General features: G+C 41.9%; 3 protein-coding genes across 3 annotated transcripts; 1 reads left to right on the forward strand and 2 right to left on the reverse strand.

Moving 5' to 3' along the window:
* Window positions 1–3,234: 3,234 nt before the first annotated feature.
* On the reverse strand, window positions 3,235–7,932 carry LOC128723759 (uncharacterized). Its single transcript, XM_053817524.1, has 3 exons — window positions 7,778–7,932; window positions 6,353–7,708; window positions 3,235–3,406 (listed from the first exon to the last, which is right to left on the reverse strand). Exons 1-3 carry the CDS (start codon window positions 7,930–7,932, stop codon window positions 3,319–3,321), a joined length of 1,599 nt encoding a protein of 532 aa, XP_053673499.1. The 3' UTR covers window positions 3,235–3,318.
* Window positions 3,284–5,803, reverse strand: LOC128725703 (activating molecule in BECN1-regulated autophagy protein 1A-like). The gene is made up of 9 exons (XM_053819468.1): window positions 5,612–5,803; window positions 5,480–5,541; window positions 5,351–5,421; window positions 4,698–5,278; window positions 4,415–4,620; window positions 4,132–4,343; window positions 3,958–4,068; window positions 3,625–3,867; window positions 3,284–3,534 (listed from the first exon to the last, which is right to left on the reverse strand). Exons 1-9 carry the CDS (start codon window positions 5,801–5,803, stop codon window positions 3,407–3,409), a joined length of 1,806 nt encoding a protein of 601 aa, XP_053675443.1. The 3' UTR covers window positions 3,284–3,406.
* A 524-nt stretch (window positions 7,933–8,456) lies between the features above and the next one.
* LOC128725595 (eukaryotic initiation factor 4A) lies at window positions 8,457–14,889 on the forward strand. Its single transcript, XM_053819353.1, has 4 exons — window positions 8,457–8,504; window positions 11,486–11,720; window positions 13,053–13,890; window positions 14,007–14,889. The coding sequence occupies exons 2-4, from the start codon at window positions 11,486–11,488 to the stop codon at window positions 14,149–14,151; spliced, it is 1,218 nt and encodes a 405-aa protein (XP_053675328.1). The 5' UTR covers window positions 8,457–8,504; the 3' UTR covers window positions 14,152–14,889.
* The last annotated feature ends 736 nt before the right edge of the window (window positions 14,890–15,625 follow it).

Here is a 15,625-nt window from a genome sequence, read left to right on the forward strand (position 1 = left end):
CTTCTACAAGTCCTTTAGTGACTAATTGCACGAAGGCTATAAAAAATCACATAAACGTAGCGACATGATGTCTACAACGTGATTAGCCAAGTGCTTTCATACAAAAATCCTTAGTACTACGACAGGTGCTTCAAAACAATCGCAAACGTCGGGAATAGTCATCTGAGCTGGTTTATTGCCCGGTTTATTGCAATTATGACTTTCTCCGGCATAAACTCCGCTTTATATTCCCTGGACCTGTTACCACTTCCGACCATGGTGTGTTTTCCGCACCGCGAAGGTCTCCACTGTTGATCTCTGGCCCACAAAACAAACGAGATTAGAAGATATTCGTGCATTATTATCTGTACTATATTCAACTGAGCCTACGCCGTCGGATGTGATGCATAATATGGAAAAGTACACGCGCCTAGTGGCATAACACGTTATCCTAAAAATCGATCCAGTCTTTACGTTAAAGCAAATACTCACTGTTTAACCGCTGCAACGAATTATATTTGTACACATGATAGTACGCCACGTTATCCGCGTTGTTCGCGTACCGAAGCCGTTTATTTTGAGCCATTTTTGAGCTTGCTATAAATTTACCCAATACTCCGTAATGTTTTAACTACACTATTGCATGTTACACCTTTAGAAAATGAAATTTACACTAGCCTGACCATCTAACTCATTCAAACAACTAGTTTGTTGCACTAAAATCACGTTACGGATTTTTCAATCCATTAAGATTGTTTGTAGCTGACCGTTGATTGCAAACAGATGTTTCTTTTATTTTTGACGATTTTGATATGTTTAATAGCTGCCTTGTTTGCGTTCAAACTTCACTAAACTGTGGCTCATCCGATGTGAGCTGCGCCTTTCTATGTTCGGGTCACTCAGCTGACTCTTTTTGAAACTGAACCGAGGGAGCCGTTATCAGGCGTTCACATCCCAACCGCGGTTTGATTAGGTATCGCGTGTCCAAACACTACCGATCCCCACGCTGGCCAGAAACCGTTTGCGAATGATCCGAGCACGACTGACGACCTGCCTCTCGACTAGTGGACAAATTGCCATTGTCGACGGCGTCTCCGATCAGCCGCTTTGGAGGTGATGAAGCTGTAGTACCACCGCCAGTATCTGCCTATTCCGTTGTGGCCGAGGATTGTGTTTACTACGACGGTGCACACACAAACACACATCCATTCGCGGCCCATTCGGCACTGACGCTTTCGTAGATAGTGGAAATTGTGGAACCGGATGTGGCGAAGGATCAAAATTCCCTTGAGTGGGAGAGAGGACACACTTTCAAGTTGTCCACGGGAGTTACAGGTGCACCTGTTAGACACAAGCCGCCAGCCAGCTCCTGACGCTGTCACCAAGCATCCTCGGTGTAGTGTGTGCACTCGCCCTAGTCGCTTCTATTCCGCACTGAGATAGCAGCGGCGATAAAACAAAAAAAAGTTATACCCGCGCAATCTCGCATCAAACAGAAACCGACTGATAGCCGGCATCAGACATCAAACAAAACGGAGGGACGATTCGTTCCCTTCAGAAGTCTTTTGTTTAGCTGTAGTGTTGATCCCGCCTTGCTAGCTTGCACTCAACCAACTACGAGCCGCACGCGATAGTATCGTTTCTTTGAAAAGCCTGTTCGACTGTTTCCGGAATTTCAAATTTTTGAACATGCGCAACCCAAATAGCGGTTGATATAACATTGCAAAGGAACGGCTCACTAGCCGTAGCGTCTCTGCAGCCAAACAACGAGGAAGGGCACAACGAATGGGCGAAGAATTTCAAGTAGTTTTGTGTTTGGCCTTCGGGCAAAACTTGATTTTGTTTGCGTCGTACCGATGCTGTAAAGGGCGAGCTTGGAATTTGTTTCGAAGGGCTCTGGCTGCACGCGTGTTTTGTACAAACGCTTAGCACGCAGATCACGCGTTACTTCATAACTCGTGGTTGCGTTCTGTCCTGTTGCCGAAAATCAAAGCAACCAGATTGTTTTCTCAAAAGCAGTAATAACTATATTTTCATGTGGAATGCTCGGTTGCTTGATGCTGGGAAAAAGCTGCTAACGATTGCAATACGACAGCAGTTTTCGATAAACTTGCCGATTGCCCACTGAATCATCGTAGGGATCCTCAGCTAATCTCTCTGGAAACATCGATAATTTTGGCGCGTACCATATGATAAAAGACTACGCTACTGGCCGGAAATTCACGTAGGGCAATGAGGACATGTGCTTACAGCAATTAAACATGTATTACTTATCACCCAAGACAATATCCTGCCAGTCTCGCTCGTTAGTAAACGTTAGCTGTGTGAGGAGAGATAGGGGCGATGCTAGATAGATGCTGAAAACAACATGCGTTGAACTGTTGAACCTGATCGTTCACGCTATCAGTGTAATTAATTTTTGATAATTGTTTACTCAATGAATGCAGGATACGAACCCTCGTGGACAATCGCCAAATGCGAAGCGGACAAAACGACTAAGAATCTAGCAATCTTCCGATAAGTGGAAACAACTTGTCTGGCAACAGGCCTTCCCCATCGTGGAGATAAGACGCTGCTCATCCAACAAATGTTTTTTTCTTCAAAATTTTGTTTTTGTGAGAAAAACAAACATTGTGCATCTATTTACAGTTGGACTGGTTACTGTGTCATGCTATAATCATGGTGTAGTAAATCTAATAATAATGTACACAACGTCGTCTCCGTTGTAAATTAAAATGTACATCAAAAATGCAAAGGTACAGTTGCAATTTGGTTAAAATGTAGGTTGCACCATATTCAACTGCTAGCACTACATCATCTATAGTGCACCACGTTGCTTGCTTCACAAATTGTTCCACTTTAAACGTGTAGTGCTGATTACAGATCTACGAGCCTCTTTAATAATAGAAAAAAGAACAACCTAGTTGATGATGCCTTTTCTATCAGCTGTGTAGCTCAATCTAGCATGAGGAACACGGCTTATCGGTAGCTATGTTTTTACTATATTTCACGTGACTAACACGACCCTCTAAAGGGGTGTGTAAGATGTCCGTAAAGTGTGAAACGTCGTCAAGATGATGATTTCATTGATTGATTGGTTGAAATTGGATTCAAACAACAATAAAGCACTCATTAGTAATAGCCATTGTAAACCTTTCATATTATATTAAGTTTTCTCGACCTAGAACAAATATATCATCATTACTTTCGTTAGGGAAAAAAGAAAAACGCACTGTTTACATATTAAGACTGGATTGTAGACATCTCCGGTCATAAGTATTATTTATTTCACGAAAATGGTTCATTTCTTTGTGTATTGTTGCTAAAACTGATCAATAATCAGATTTGAGTATCATATGAGAGTGCTTCATTAAAGGATTTGTTGCATGAGGTTTTACTTAGCTTGGAATCATCCAAAACTGCACCACTACCGACAGACTTGAATGAATTTGGACTTCAATCCAACCAACAGTCCATACCCGGGCAATGTAGCCCATTTGATGCAGTTTATCTCTAAGTAGCGTTCCGGGACTCGTGGCAGAGACAGGTTTATTCCTACACGGTCTGCAAAAAGTACGTACCAAAAAATATATTTAATTAAAACCCATATTTAAAGATAGCTAGGAATCTCATCTTCTGGCGTACCGCTCTGTGATACTGTTTCCGGTTCAGTGACGGAATTCGAATTAATCAACCCATATCGAACCCCCCCTGTTCGCCTGTGGGTATCTTTGTCAAGGATGTAAGCGTACTTGAGATTTCGGCGGCACCGCAATCCAACGGCGATGTATCGACCCGATGGTGAGAATGAAAGCGATACAAAGTTGGCAGTGAACTGAAACACAAAGATCGATTCACCGAAGTTCTCCCGTCGGAGGCTTCTTATTTCTGTCAGAAAATAAGGAATGTACACAACAACGTCAAACTATTATCATACTTTCATAGGTAAATCAAAATAGGTATTACGCAATAAATTACCCATTTCTTTCGTCGATCGAAATCGTACGGAAGCGATGAACTGTTCGCACTGCGAGATGGCAACATTCGAATCGTTGTTGATCAGACAGACAGTTATCACATTTTTCCAGTCTAAAAACAAATAAATGTATTTTTTTATTGAACAGAAAAATTAATCGAAGTATAGATGCTTACCTTCTTTAAAATCGGGTAGATCGTCCACGTTGCCATTGAAGGAATCTAGATCCCAGGCTTGCAGGATGCAATTTTTCTCTGGCGTGTGTGACATTCCGTAGAACTGCGAAATGTAACCCCACGTGAGCGGCAGCTCGGAAGGTGCGAGTCTGTACAGCATTCGACATACCTTGCGTAGCATTTTACGTACAAGATTGAGATCAAATATATACCTGTAGCAATTCGGAAAAAGAAGCGTTCATATTATGATTCGTGTCTCTGCTAGTAACAGCAACACACTTACTGTATGTAGCTGTTGAGACCTTGGCATATATATTTTTGGCATATAGTTTTGAAGTAAGCCAGTGGTTGCGTAAATAAAACAGCATTTGGAGACCATAATCGTTCATTGGTTTCGTTTTGTCCATACGTCGAGCTATTGCACAACGCACCTTCCAGAGCATCGATCTTGCGGATCAACGACATCAGGGTTAGGTTAAGGTTGGATTTCTGTAAAACAAACATAATGAGCTCTTACAATATGTGAGTTATAATTAAAAATTTGTAGTTTTGACTTAACTACATACCGTGCACTTATCAGTGGGACCGAGAGTGGAACTGCAGCGAATTTCATTTCGCTTTCGATTAATCGTTTGCAGCAGATGTATCCAAATAAGGCATTGCTTGTTCATCTCGAGCTGCAGCAGATAATCAGCCTGCGTGGCTAATGTTAGGTCTAATTTGTCTAACATTAAACTAACACTACGCAAGAAGGATACTATAAGATATTCGGGTTTTACGTGTTCCACATTCTTCCCAACACCTTCCAATAGGTGCGTTTGTGTTTGCGTAATTCCGGTAATTAAACGGGAATCTTGTGTCACGTGTAGGAAACGACACTTGCAGTCGCTGTACATGCCGGTCGTGTACGAAATGTCGTTGTCCCAATCCCAAAAGATGACCTCATTCATGCTGGTGAGCAGAAGATAGTTTTGCGTCGGGTGAAAGCAAAGCGAACCGATCGGATCCGGTTCTTCGAGCGTGCCCACAAGCCGGTTGTCAACGTATACCGACACCGATCCTCCAAGCGTCCCGAATGCGATGACGTTTTCGTTCGAAGGGTGGAATGCAAGCGTCCATACGGACCTGTCTCCGGTGGGGTATTTCGCTGAAAGCCAAACGAAGGTATATTAGTACACAAATCGTAAACGTCTCCAAATTGCAAGGCTCCGATCGTTACCAACTTTCTGCATCGATGACGTCCTAAATACGTTAACGCTCCTGTTAGTCTGCACAGTGGCAGTGAGTAACCTAAACGCAAAACAGAATAATTCATCGGCTAGTAAACTTAGGTTATGACATGCCTTACCCATTGTGACTCTGCTCGATGTTGAAGACTGATTCTGTCTCACTAGCCAAATCATCGATGGGCTTGAATAGTCGGGAAATCGAAAATGAGCATAATAAAAAGATAGCAACGCTGGAAGAAAAGGCGGCTTACCTTGCAGAGATCTTCTGTTTTTAGGCGTTCTAGCAGCACTTGCTCCGCCAACTCGAAGGCAAGCTGTCGAAACGATTGTTCACTAGAGCCATCGCAGGTGATTAAGGTCAACGAAGTGTTGCGAATCTTTCGAGCTCGATAGCCCCGCTCACGGTTGTCCAGCTGATGCACGATGTTTCGATCGATTTTCATCCTTCCGTGTAGCGAAACGGGATGGATCCCTCCCAGTAAGAGGGATTTTAGTTCGGATTGTCCGAATAGTGCAACGAGTTTTTCCACCGATGTAACCGTCGCGCGTCGCGTTTTTCAAGTCTAGCAGTGTTTACATTTTTGCTCGCCGTAATTCTTTGGTTACTTCTTCACTTTCTCCGCCTCGGCGCGAACCACTGTATGTGTCATCAAGCTTTATGACCCAGGCGTCTGTCACGGCGGTAAAACGCATACGAAACAACTGTCAAATACCGTCCGCTTTAAAACAAAAAAATGAAATATGTATCGTTTGCTTTTTAATTATCATATCAGACATATTATGCTATTAATTCAGTAACAAAACACACCATAAGCTCACTGAAACAGTTTGTTATTAAAAAAACATCCAGAAGCACGAATTATCTGCAATTGGTGGATCATTCCGAATCCGAATGCCCTGACACAGTGACCGGTAATTCGTTATCATCGATTTTCGAATTTTCGCTAGGCTCCATCGCACAAGACGTTGAACCGCACGGATCCTGTTCCTGCTCGTATTCATCCATTAGCTTTGGAACGCGCACAATCGGACTGAACCAAGTGTTTTGCTTTTCAATACCCCAACCTATATAGATGGAGCAAAACTGTTCTCGGTCGGGGAAGGTGCAAAGTCCGGGCCATATTTCTGATAACCAGTATTTCATACCTTGCTCGTTTCGTTCACACCAACGCTCGACTCTTTCTTGGAGCAGCTCCTGGTGATATCCGATCACAGAGCCATACGTTCCCGATAGGCACCTAACGAGCGAAATGTTCGTTTCCGAACCGTTGATATGTCCGTCTCGGTGGGCAGAAATTTTAGCTATCAATGCACGCAACAAGTTTTTCTCCACACCATCGAAGGGTTTCACAACACTAGCAACTGGTGCAACGAGGTCTCCGACCAAGAAAACTCGCAGCCCTTCGGTGGCTTGCAGCTGATCCAACGTGACACGTGGCAGCTCCTGCCATGGTTTAGTGCGCGGGTTTTCCGATACCAAAAACGTGCAACTGTTCAAACGCGACTCAAGCTGAACGCGCTCAAGTTGAATCCGCAACCACGATGCGGTGCATTCCTCGGACAAACCTGAACTGGCGCATGGATCGGTAGACAATGCGGAGATAGTTTCTTCGGACGGGTGTAACGAAATTGATAAATGCTCTATTAGCTCCGTAATCAGTGCATCCATGTCCATTCGGCAATGTTCTTTTTCAATTTCGCTATCCACTATTTCGAGCTTCTTCAGGAGATCCACCATAAAACATTGGGTTAAATTTTCTAAAGATGCAACGGAGAGATCTTGCAGCACATCAAGACTGCTTTGTGATTTCGTCCGTTCCAGTGTTGCTTTCAGTAAACCATCTAGGATGTCAGTTATAATTTCCGGATGTCGCCCAATCACGCCCTGATAGGCGCAATAATCAACACTCTTTTCTCGATGTTCCACTTCTAGAATGTAGTAATCGCAACACAACGACCTTATTATTCCCCAGAAGCGGCAAGATTGCACATCCTCTTTGGAGCATAGCACTTGATTAATTTGGCAACTGATAAAGTAATCATAGCCCCTGGGTAGATCCCAGCCCATCAGTTTCATACTGTAGCGAATACCATGGTTGAACTCAGGGCAACAGCGAATATTTTTACGTTCAATCTGGGTCAAGGCTTGCAATGTTTGCCTTGCTAGCCATGATTGTTTATTAGCTACGTCGTCAGCTGGAACCGTTTGGGCAAGGGATCGAAGAAAACGGTGATCCTTAGATAGAAATTCAATTTTAGCCAACCGACAGTATTCATCGAAATGATCAACGGTGTCGGCCTGTGGATTGTCGAGTAAATTTGAGATTAAACGTACCAAAAGATCATATCTGCGTAAAGGAGAAACAAGGATTTTAAGTTATTTTATATGTATGTTTTATCAACGTTTAGATACTTACAAATTATCGCCGTTACGACCTACTTGACGACGCAAAAGAGCTTTGGATGAAGACACATTTGCCTCCAGTGAATATATTCCTTTCTTTTTTATTGATTCCAGCAACTCGCTTTCTGTGCGATGCATATTCGATTCATTGTTTTCGTTAGAATCCATTTTGTAAAATTTTTTTAGAAAAATTCAAATTTTTTGATTCTCCTTTTGAATCGAAGCGCCTCTAATTGGTCTTCGTCAAGAAAATCTGTGATTGTTTTGATCATATTCTGTGTATTATGAAATAAAAGTTAAAAAATGTATTGAACTACGTGGCATACTTTGTTTGAATTTTATAATGCGTAATAATTTATTTTGGAACATTATTATTTTAGAAAATATTTATTTCTCCAAACTTAACTCGAATTTCGAGTGTGATTTCGCCGCAATGCTGTCAAACGAGGAATCGAGCAAACTGGCTGCCCACCCTTAATTTGACACCAATTCAAACCCACCCGAGTGTGTACGTACACGTTTTTCACCAACACTGTCATGGTTTTCGCCAGAATCGGCGCAGGGCGAAATCGAACCACCTGTATTTCGCCTTCTTTCGCCCTGCCTCTCGCCCCTGGGGCCTAAAAACTGCCCGCCGACAGCTTCGTGCTGCAAATCTGACAATATGGCGACCTTTCGCTTGGTTTATAGAAATCAAATTCAGCACGTGTATAAAAGTGCCAAACTTCAATCGTGAAAACGTACGTGAAAAGCGGGTGAAATTAGGTTAAAAAGTGTCGAAAAAGTGAGCTTATAGTAACGGCAACTCGAATATATACGAATACAAGCGACATTTGGTGTATTTAGCGTGAAAATTGAGAATATAAATTTTTCGCCCTACGAAGAGACATGACGGTCGGTCAGCACAGGCAGCAGCAGAGCCTCCGTAAGCTGTGCAAATGCGGCGCCGTCATCGGGCTCGTGTTCTTCCCGACTTCATAGATGTTCAGAATATGCTGGAAGTTAACATTCGACTTATAATTCGAAGCATATGAGGCAGCTTTGGCTTATGATGCGTTTCAAATGCACCATCGTATTCAAAATGAATGGAATAATTCAGATTTTTGATTTTGCCTTCTAGCATTCACTCCTAGTAGGCGCAGTTGCAATGCGCATCGGGAGGACAATTCGTCATCGGTACAAAGCTTTTGTACTATCACGTTTCAGTAACGCCAAATTTAACCCTGAGTTGGTTTGTATTACTGCAGCGTTTTGAATCTTTATACTGAGGAACCGTTTTTTTTATGTAAAATCATGCTGCCACTGTGTTTTCTTTGTTAACAATCTTCCATTGTCCTGTAGCCGGCGGGATGACATGTTGATACGAGTTGGACGCTATATTTAGCGACGATTGCAAAGATGTACGTGGTTAGGTTGTTTTACTAGTTTTGATAATGGCAGAAATTTTACTTGACGACAACGACGGCAGCTACAGTGTCCGTCGCTTTTACTCGATGTACGACGAGGAGACGGCTGCGGGTATTACAACTTGTCCGGTCTTAACAATTGCGTGTGGGGCGTATGTGTCGTTTTAGAATTAGTTCACGTCATCATACATTTAGTGACACATTTTCGAGCACCACTGCAATGCGCGAAGTTAGCGTACAAGTTAAATCGTTTCGTACAAAGTAGTCCTGGAGCGGCCCGTCGTTTTTAGGTTTCCAATAAGTGAGGTTAGGTTTATACTGGATAGTGCGCACCTCGGCCACGAGGGGAAGCGAGATGGAGTAACACAATAGCGTAACGAAGAACAGAGTCGATAACGCAAGACGATGAATAATCGGGTTGCCCTGTCTTACATTGATGGGGATTATTCCATGTTGCAGTTGGCTTTGAGTCATGTTACCGTTATATCAAAGCATTAATATAGATGCATGTATGTATCGAAACATCAAGGCATTCTGAAAATTGCACAAAATGTCATCTTGCACGGCAAGCAAATGTCGTGTAAACGCTTGTTACGAGGTGTTCGTACTTTGAGCTATTCGAGGTCACATATCGTATGTATAGCAATGCTGCATAGAAACAGCACGTGTGAACAATTGCATTCCATGTTTGCGTTGGTTTTGTTAGTCATCAATATGCTCTGGGCAACCAAAAGTGCAGTGATGACAAATGCTGCTCTTATTCTAGAGATGTTTTGAATTTGCAACTTATTATCTACGTGCATGGAAAATAATAATGATTTTGCTGGCAATCGTGTGGATTGGAGAAACATTTCGAAAGGTTTTTTGCAATTAATCAAAGACCGTTTTCTTTTAGAGTGCTGGCTAATCTTGTTGGGCATTACGAAAAAAGGGTACGGGGGTACGCAGCTTACTTGTTCGAAGCAGTGATCCAGAGTTGGAGCGGTCAGAGCGAGATAGCGAGTAATATACAAAAGTGACAGCTAGAGTACGACCACAGTAGCCAGCCGTCTCTTTTCTGGCTATCTGCCGAACTGGTGGGTTCCGGCCGGTACTGTAATCTGGAGAACGGGAGAAGGAAAGAAATCGAAGATGTTTCTTCTTCTTCTCGACGAACTGGAACCAAACAGGCTGTGGACCTCATTTTTGTTTCAATACAGGGAGGTGGATTTCTCTCCGCTCTCTACGAATTACTTGGAAGCAATAGGGCATCTTCCAGGAGGCTTTTACAACGATTGGACAATTTTTCCGAACGTGAAATTTATGAGTTATATTTCGAGGCTGGTGAATTTCATTTTTACGTTTTTTTCCACATAATTTTGTGACGTTGAAGTTCCATTTGTTCAATGATTTGCGTGCATTACATATTATCATAATGTGCAATTCTTTGATTGCACCTAACTGCCTGAAGTGGTTTTTGAGAATTTCGTTTACCGTTGAGTTTTTATCAAAACTTTTGTATTTTTATCAAAAAATTACATTCTTTGGATTTTACCGATAATAGACTTTTTTCTGGTTAGGTTTCATGCGATATTAGTTTTTTTGTATAGAATGAAAGACGCTAGCGATATCCGGATTGAGAAATTTATGAGCATCAAAGACGCGCTGTATTCGTTACTACGTTAAAATTTGTAGAATTGCCGTTACTGCCAAGGATATTAGAGGAACGAAATTAAACAGAAATATACCCCAAATCGTCACTAGAAACTACAAACACACTCGCGTATATGCAATCATATGATGCTTTCTCTTTCGCGCATCCTTGAAGCTCGTTTTTCGATTATTGTAATCTACCGACAACAGCTTGCTCTGAGTGTATTACAAATCACGTTAGCATTTACTTCGTTTGGATAATTTTTCATTGGAAAGAAATTTAGTTCTGCTTTGTTTCCGTCGACCGTGACGTGAAAAATTTAAATTTCAACGTAAGCAATACGATGGTGAATGATAGAAGTAAATATGGTTGGAGCGTTTTTGTAGGAAGAAGTTGGCAGAATGCCGTGCGAGCTGGAAAGGATGCATAGTTCAATCGAAAGCTGTGTATATTGCATGATGATTTGTGTGTTTGTGTATTGAATAAGGGCGAGCAAATGGGGGAAATTCCCAGTGCGCGACTGCGACAATGTTTAAATTCGTTGAGAAAAAGACACTTCGATGTAAACTGTGTTCATTTGTGGTTAACGATGTTAATATATTTTCTCCTTTTTATGATCATACCTTGACTGACGGAATTTGTTCTCGTGCTCGCTGGACATAATATCAAAAAATCGTCGCAGATGGATGATAACCGTCAGGAGCAACAATCGCACGATGGACCTGCTGGCATGAACCCAGATGGAGTCATTGAATCCAACTGGAGCGAGTCGGTCGATAACTTCGATCAGATGGGCCTGCGGGAGGAGCTCCTCCGCGGTATTTACGCATACGGTTTCGAGAAACCGTCTGCCATCCAGCAGCGCGCTATTACTCCGTGCATCAAAGGGCACGACGTCATCGCCCAAGCTCAATCCGGTAAGTGTTCCAACGTACACGGTCGGAGTTTTCTAAGAACTCTCCTATATTTTTGTAGTCACGCAACATCCGTAATCATGGGCTGAAATGGATGGTGCACAACATAAGCGATTAACAGTAACCTGAGTGTAATGTACTATGTAAAATGCCAGTATTTGGAAATCGGGTGCGCTCACCTAACTATCGTGGCAAAGTGTATAGCCAACGACCCCTATGTTTTAATTATTGATATTCGCCAATAACACCCATCCAACGTTGATTTTTTATATTTTAATAGCACATGTCTTCGCATGATTGGAATTCATTTAAGATTGTTTTAGGCTGACAATTGTATCTTATAAATCTATAAACTTATATTAGTTGCTTAGGTTGTGCTAATAGCAATGTTAGTTTGTTGTTTAGCATTTATTGAAGTTTGTAGATTTGTTTAATGTATATAAAACCGGTGAATTCTTTGTGGTTTTAAGCCACGCGACCGGGTGCGCTCTTGACCGGCAACGGTGAGCGTATTGCTTTTTCAATAATCAAACCGACCGTCTACGACCACGTGTATGTGAACACGTAGAGAAATGGGATATGACCGAAATTGAGAGCGAGAGAAAATGTGGCGTTACCTCTCTCGCCGATTGAATGCTAGGTATTGTTTTGCGTCAATACACATAGTATTCTTCTATGTAACGCGATTATTTTTACATTTTAGAGCTTTTCCACGTTGCAGTATTTACAATTATTTTACTCCATATGCAAAGTACTAACAGTTTGTTACAATTGAATACAAAATTTATTTTAAGGTACATGTTTGCATAATAACGCATCTACATGAGTATGATGGCGGAATGATTAAATCCTCCATCGCTATCATGAGGTGCTAAAGCAACAGTGAAGTGTTTTGGAAATGTGTGATTTTTTATAATGTTGAAATAAATCACATATTTGTACACATCTTCAACAAACATATTTGTACACATCTTCTGTCAAAGAATCTAAAATTGAAAAATTATAAAAAACGAATAATAGTGTAGGTTAAAAGATTCATCCAGTATGTTTGAAGTGTAGGTTAGTATAGCTGCCTGTGGCATATTTTTTGCAAACATAACATCAGCATCTCCTGTTAAATATGAGGACGAACTGTGGTTTAATCTGTTCTTTCTCTCACATGAGGATGCTAAATCAATACATAAAAGAAGCAATTTGGAAATGCATGATGGATATTCATAAAATGGTCATGTGTTTGTATATGCCTTCTACAATGGCTAGAACTGCTGAAAAATATTTTTACAAGCAACAAACAAACAAGCTTACTAACTTATCAATCTGTTTGTTTTGTTTTAGGAACGGGCAAAACGGCTACATTTTCGATTGCGATTCTGCAGCTGATCCAGACCGACATTCCGGATTGCCAGGCGCTGATTCTGGCACCGACCCGTGAACTTGCTTCGCAGATTCAGAAGGTGGTGATCTCGCTGGGTGACTTCTTGAAGGCCCAGTGCCACGCCTGCATCGGCGGCACGAACGTTCGCGACGATATGCGCCGCCTGGAACAAGGCTGCCACATCGTGGTCGGAACGCCTGGTCGTGTCCATGACATGATCTCGCGTAACGTGCTGCGTCCGAACAGCATCAAGTTGTTCGTCCTCGACGAGGCGGATGAGATGTTGTCACGCGGCTTCAAGGACCAGATTCAGGATGTATTCCAGAAGTTGCCGGCAGACGTACAGGTTATCCTGCTTTCTGCTACGATGCCTGCCGACGTGCTGGAAGTCTCGCGTCATTTCATGCGCGATCCGGTAACAATTCTGGTGAAGAAGGAAGAGTTGACGTTGGAAGGTATCCGACAATTTTACGTCGACGTCAAGTATGAAGATTGGAAGATCGGAACGCTGTGCGATCTGTACGATACGCTCTCGATCACGCAGGCCGTCATATTCTGCAACACCCGCCGCAAGGTCGACCAGCTGACCGAGCAGATGACGGAGAAAACGTTCACCGTGTCCGCCATGCACGGTGACATGGAGCAACGCGAACGCGATCTGATTATGAAGCAGTTCCGTACTGGCTCGTCGCGTGTACTAATCACCACGGATCTGCTCGCTCGAGGTATCGACGTTCAGCAGGTTTCGCTAGTTATTAATTATGACCTTCCAACGCTAAGAGAAAACTACATTCATAGGTGAGTAGAGTTTGGTTTACTATGCGCCTTCCTATTGCATGTCCAGTTTATGCGGTCTTTGGTATTGTGTGTTGTTCTTCATTACATTAACCTTCGAATTGTTTGTTTTATCCTAGAATTGGACGTGGTGGACGTTTCGGTCGTAAGGGAGTTGCTATCAACTTCGTTACTGAACAAGATAAGCGGGTTCTCGCCGATATCGAGAAGCATTACAATACTACTATTGAGGAAATGCCAGCCAATCTGGCAGACATGATTTAATTGTCCCAAGAGAGCATTTGTTTTCCCTCAAAAAAGATTAAAAAATATAAAACAGGAGCAGAAACAGCAAGCAGACCAACGGCTCGGCGATTAAGTGTTGTCTCTCTTCTTTCTTCTGTGTTCTCTGTGTGTATTGTTGTTGTGTGATTGGTGGCTCGGTGGTGGTTTTGGTGGAAACTGTGCATCGAGCAAGGATTAAACCGGAAGCTAGATTCCAGAGACTTTACGGAGGGAAAGGATATCACGCTAGTGAATGTAAGTTTAGAGCGAGTAAAGGAGGAACAGTGTGAAGAAATACTACCACCAGATCCATCTAAAGAGAGCGTCAGCAGTTGGCAGCAGCAAGATCGCGCAGGAGAAACGAAGTAGAGCTGCACCCCGCGAATAGTAGAAGATCGAAACATCAGAAAGAGAAGTAAACTATATAGTGCTACTGTATAGTGCGAAAAGTAGCGGTCGCAGCAGCGCAAAAGAACATCAACATCTTTCTATATAAACAAAAATAAAAAATCACGGTGTAAAAGGAATTAATAACAGAAACCTAAATCTACTACTTTTATTGCTAATAAAATTATTCAAACCAACAACACAATAACGATGGATAACATAAAATGGCAGTAATGAAGTAATGAATCGATACTGAGGGAAATCAGACAGAAACCGAAAACGACGGGCAGGACGAAATAAAAATTGACGTTGGCGGAGAGCGGAGGGTGACTAACGCGCTCCTTTCCTTCATTACCGGTGTTTTGATAGTGACTTGGAGAAATTGCTGGTATAAAGCTTAAGTATCCTTGTAATTCAGGCGTTAGTAGCACATTCAAATGTTGTTTCATTTATTCATAGCATTGGTTAGATATTTTGGCTGTATGTATTTATGCATGGATCAATTTGTTGTATTTGTGTCTCATGGTTAAGGGAACTAATTGTAGAATGAAGTTATGTCGCATGAGTCGTACATCGCATCGTACCTATCTTAAGAATACAACATTTAAAATGTTTTAGCACTTTCCCAATTATTTTAACGTGCTTAAGTTAGGGTGTATGGCGTAAATTATCTCGTAGCGCATTTTTCGACGAATTTTTTAATTTATGTGTGTTCGCTGATAAATGTAATTTGAACTTATTCGTTGTTTCCGCAATTTGGACTTCCGGCATTTTCGGAGATGATGAGCTACTCAACGAAAGGTGTATTTCGAAAATAGGTTCTGTTCCGCTGCGGAGTGGAACACACCTTCCTCGAAATTTTCAAACCTTTTATTAAGTCCGAATATCTAATTTTTAAGACTAATTGTTCAAATTGCATGTAAAAGCAATTTAAATTTCAAATTTTTCAGTAAATGTTCGTATGAACAAATTGTGTTCAAATTAAAATAACAATTATGTAGAAGGTTCTTTCTTATTCCCATGTTACCCTCGTTCAATTCGTAATTTGTAAATTTTTCATAACAGCTCTTATCCAATGTTTTTCGCT

Source organism: Anopheles nili, chromosome 3, assembly GCF_943737925.1.
Source record: "Anopheles nili chromosome 3, idAnoNiliSN_F5_01, whole genome shotgun sequence".
Taxonomy (NCBI): domain Eukaryota; kingdom Metazoa; phylum Arthropoda; class Insecta; order Diptera; family Culicidae; genus Anopheles; species Anopheles nili.

Excerpts from the sequence above, each read along its gene's own strand:
- LOC128725595 (XM_053819353.1), top strand. The coding sequence starts at position 11,486 with ATGGATGATAACCGTCAGGAGCAACAATCGCACGATGGACCTGCTGGC. Across the intron at positions 11,721-13,052 it reads CATCGCCCAAGCTCAATCCG|GAACGGGCAAAACGGCTACA; the intron begins GTAAGTGTTCCA and ends GTTTTGTTTTAG. Across the intron at positions 13,891-14,006 it reads AGAGAAAACTACATTCATAG|AATTGGACGTGGTGGACGTT; the intron begins GTGAGTAGAGTT and ends GTTTTATCCTAG.
- LOC128723759 (XM_053817524.1), bottom strand. The coding sequence starts at position 7,932 with ATGGATTCTAACGAAAACAATGAATCGAATATGCATCGCACAGAAAGC. Across the intron at positions 7,709-7,777 it reads GGTCGTAACGGCGATAATTT|ATATGATCTTTTGGTACGTT; the intron begins GTAAGTATCTAA and ends TCCTTTACGCAG. Across the intron at positions 3,407-6,352 it reads AAGCTAATGGATGAATACGA|TGGTGCAGTTTTGGATGATT; the intron begins GCAGGAACAGGA and ends GTCTGTCGGTAG.
- LOC128725703 (XM_053819468.1), bottom strand. The coding sequence starts at position 5,803 with ATGAAAATCGATCGAAACATCGTGCATCAGCTGGACAACCGTGAGCGG. Across the intron at positions 4,069-4,131 it reads TCTACCCGATTTTAAAGAAG|ACTGGAAAAATGTGATAACT; the intron begins GTAAGCATCTAT and ends ATTTGTTTTTAG. Across the intron at positions 3,868-3,957 it reads TCGATCGACGAAAGAAATGG|AAATAAGAAGCCTCCGACGG; the intron begins GTAATTTATTGC and ends ATTTTCTGACAG.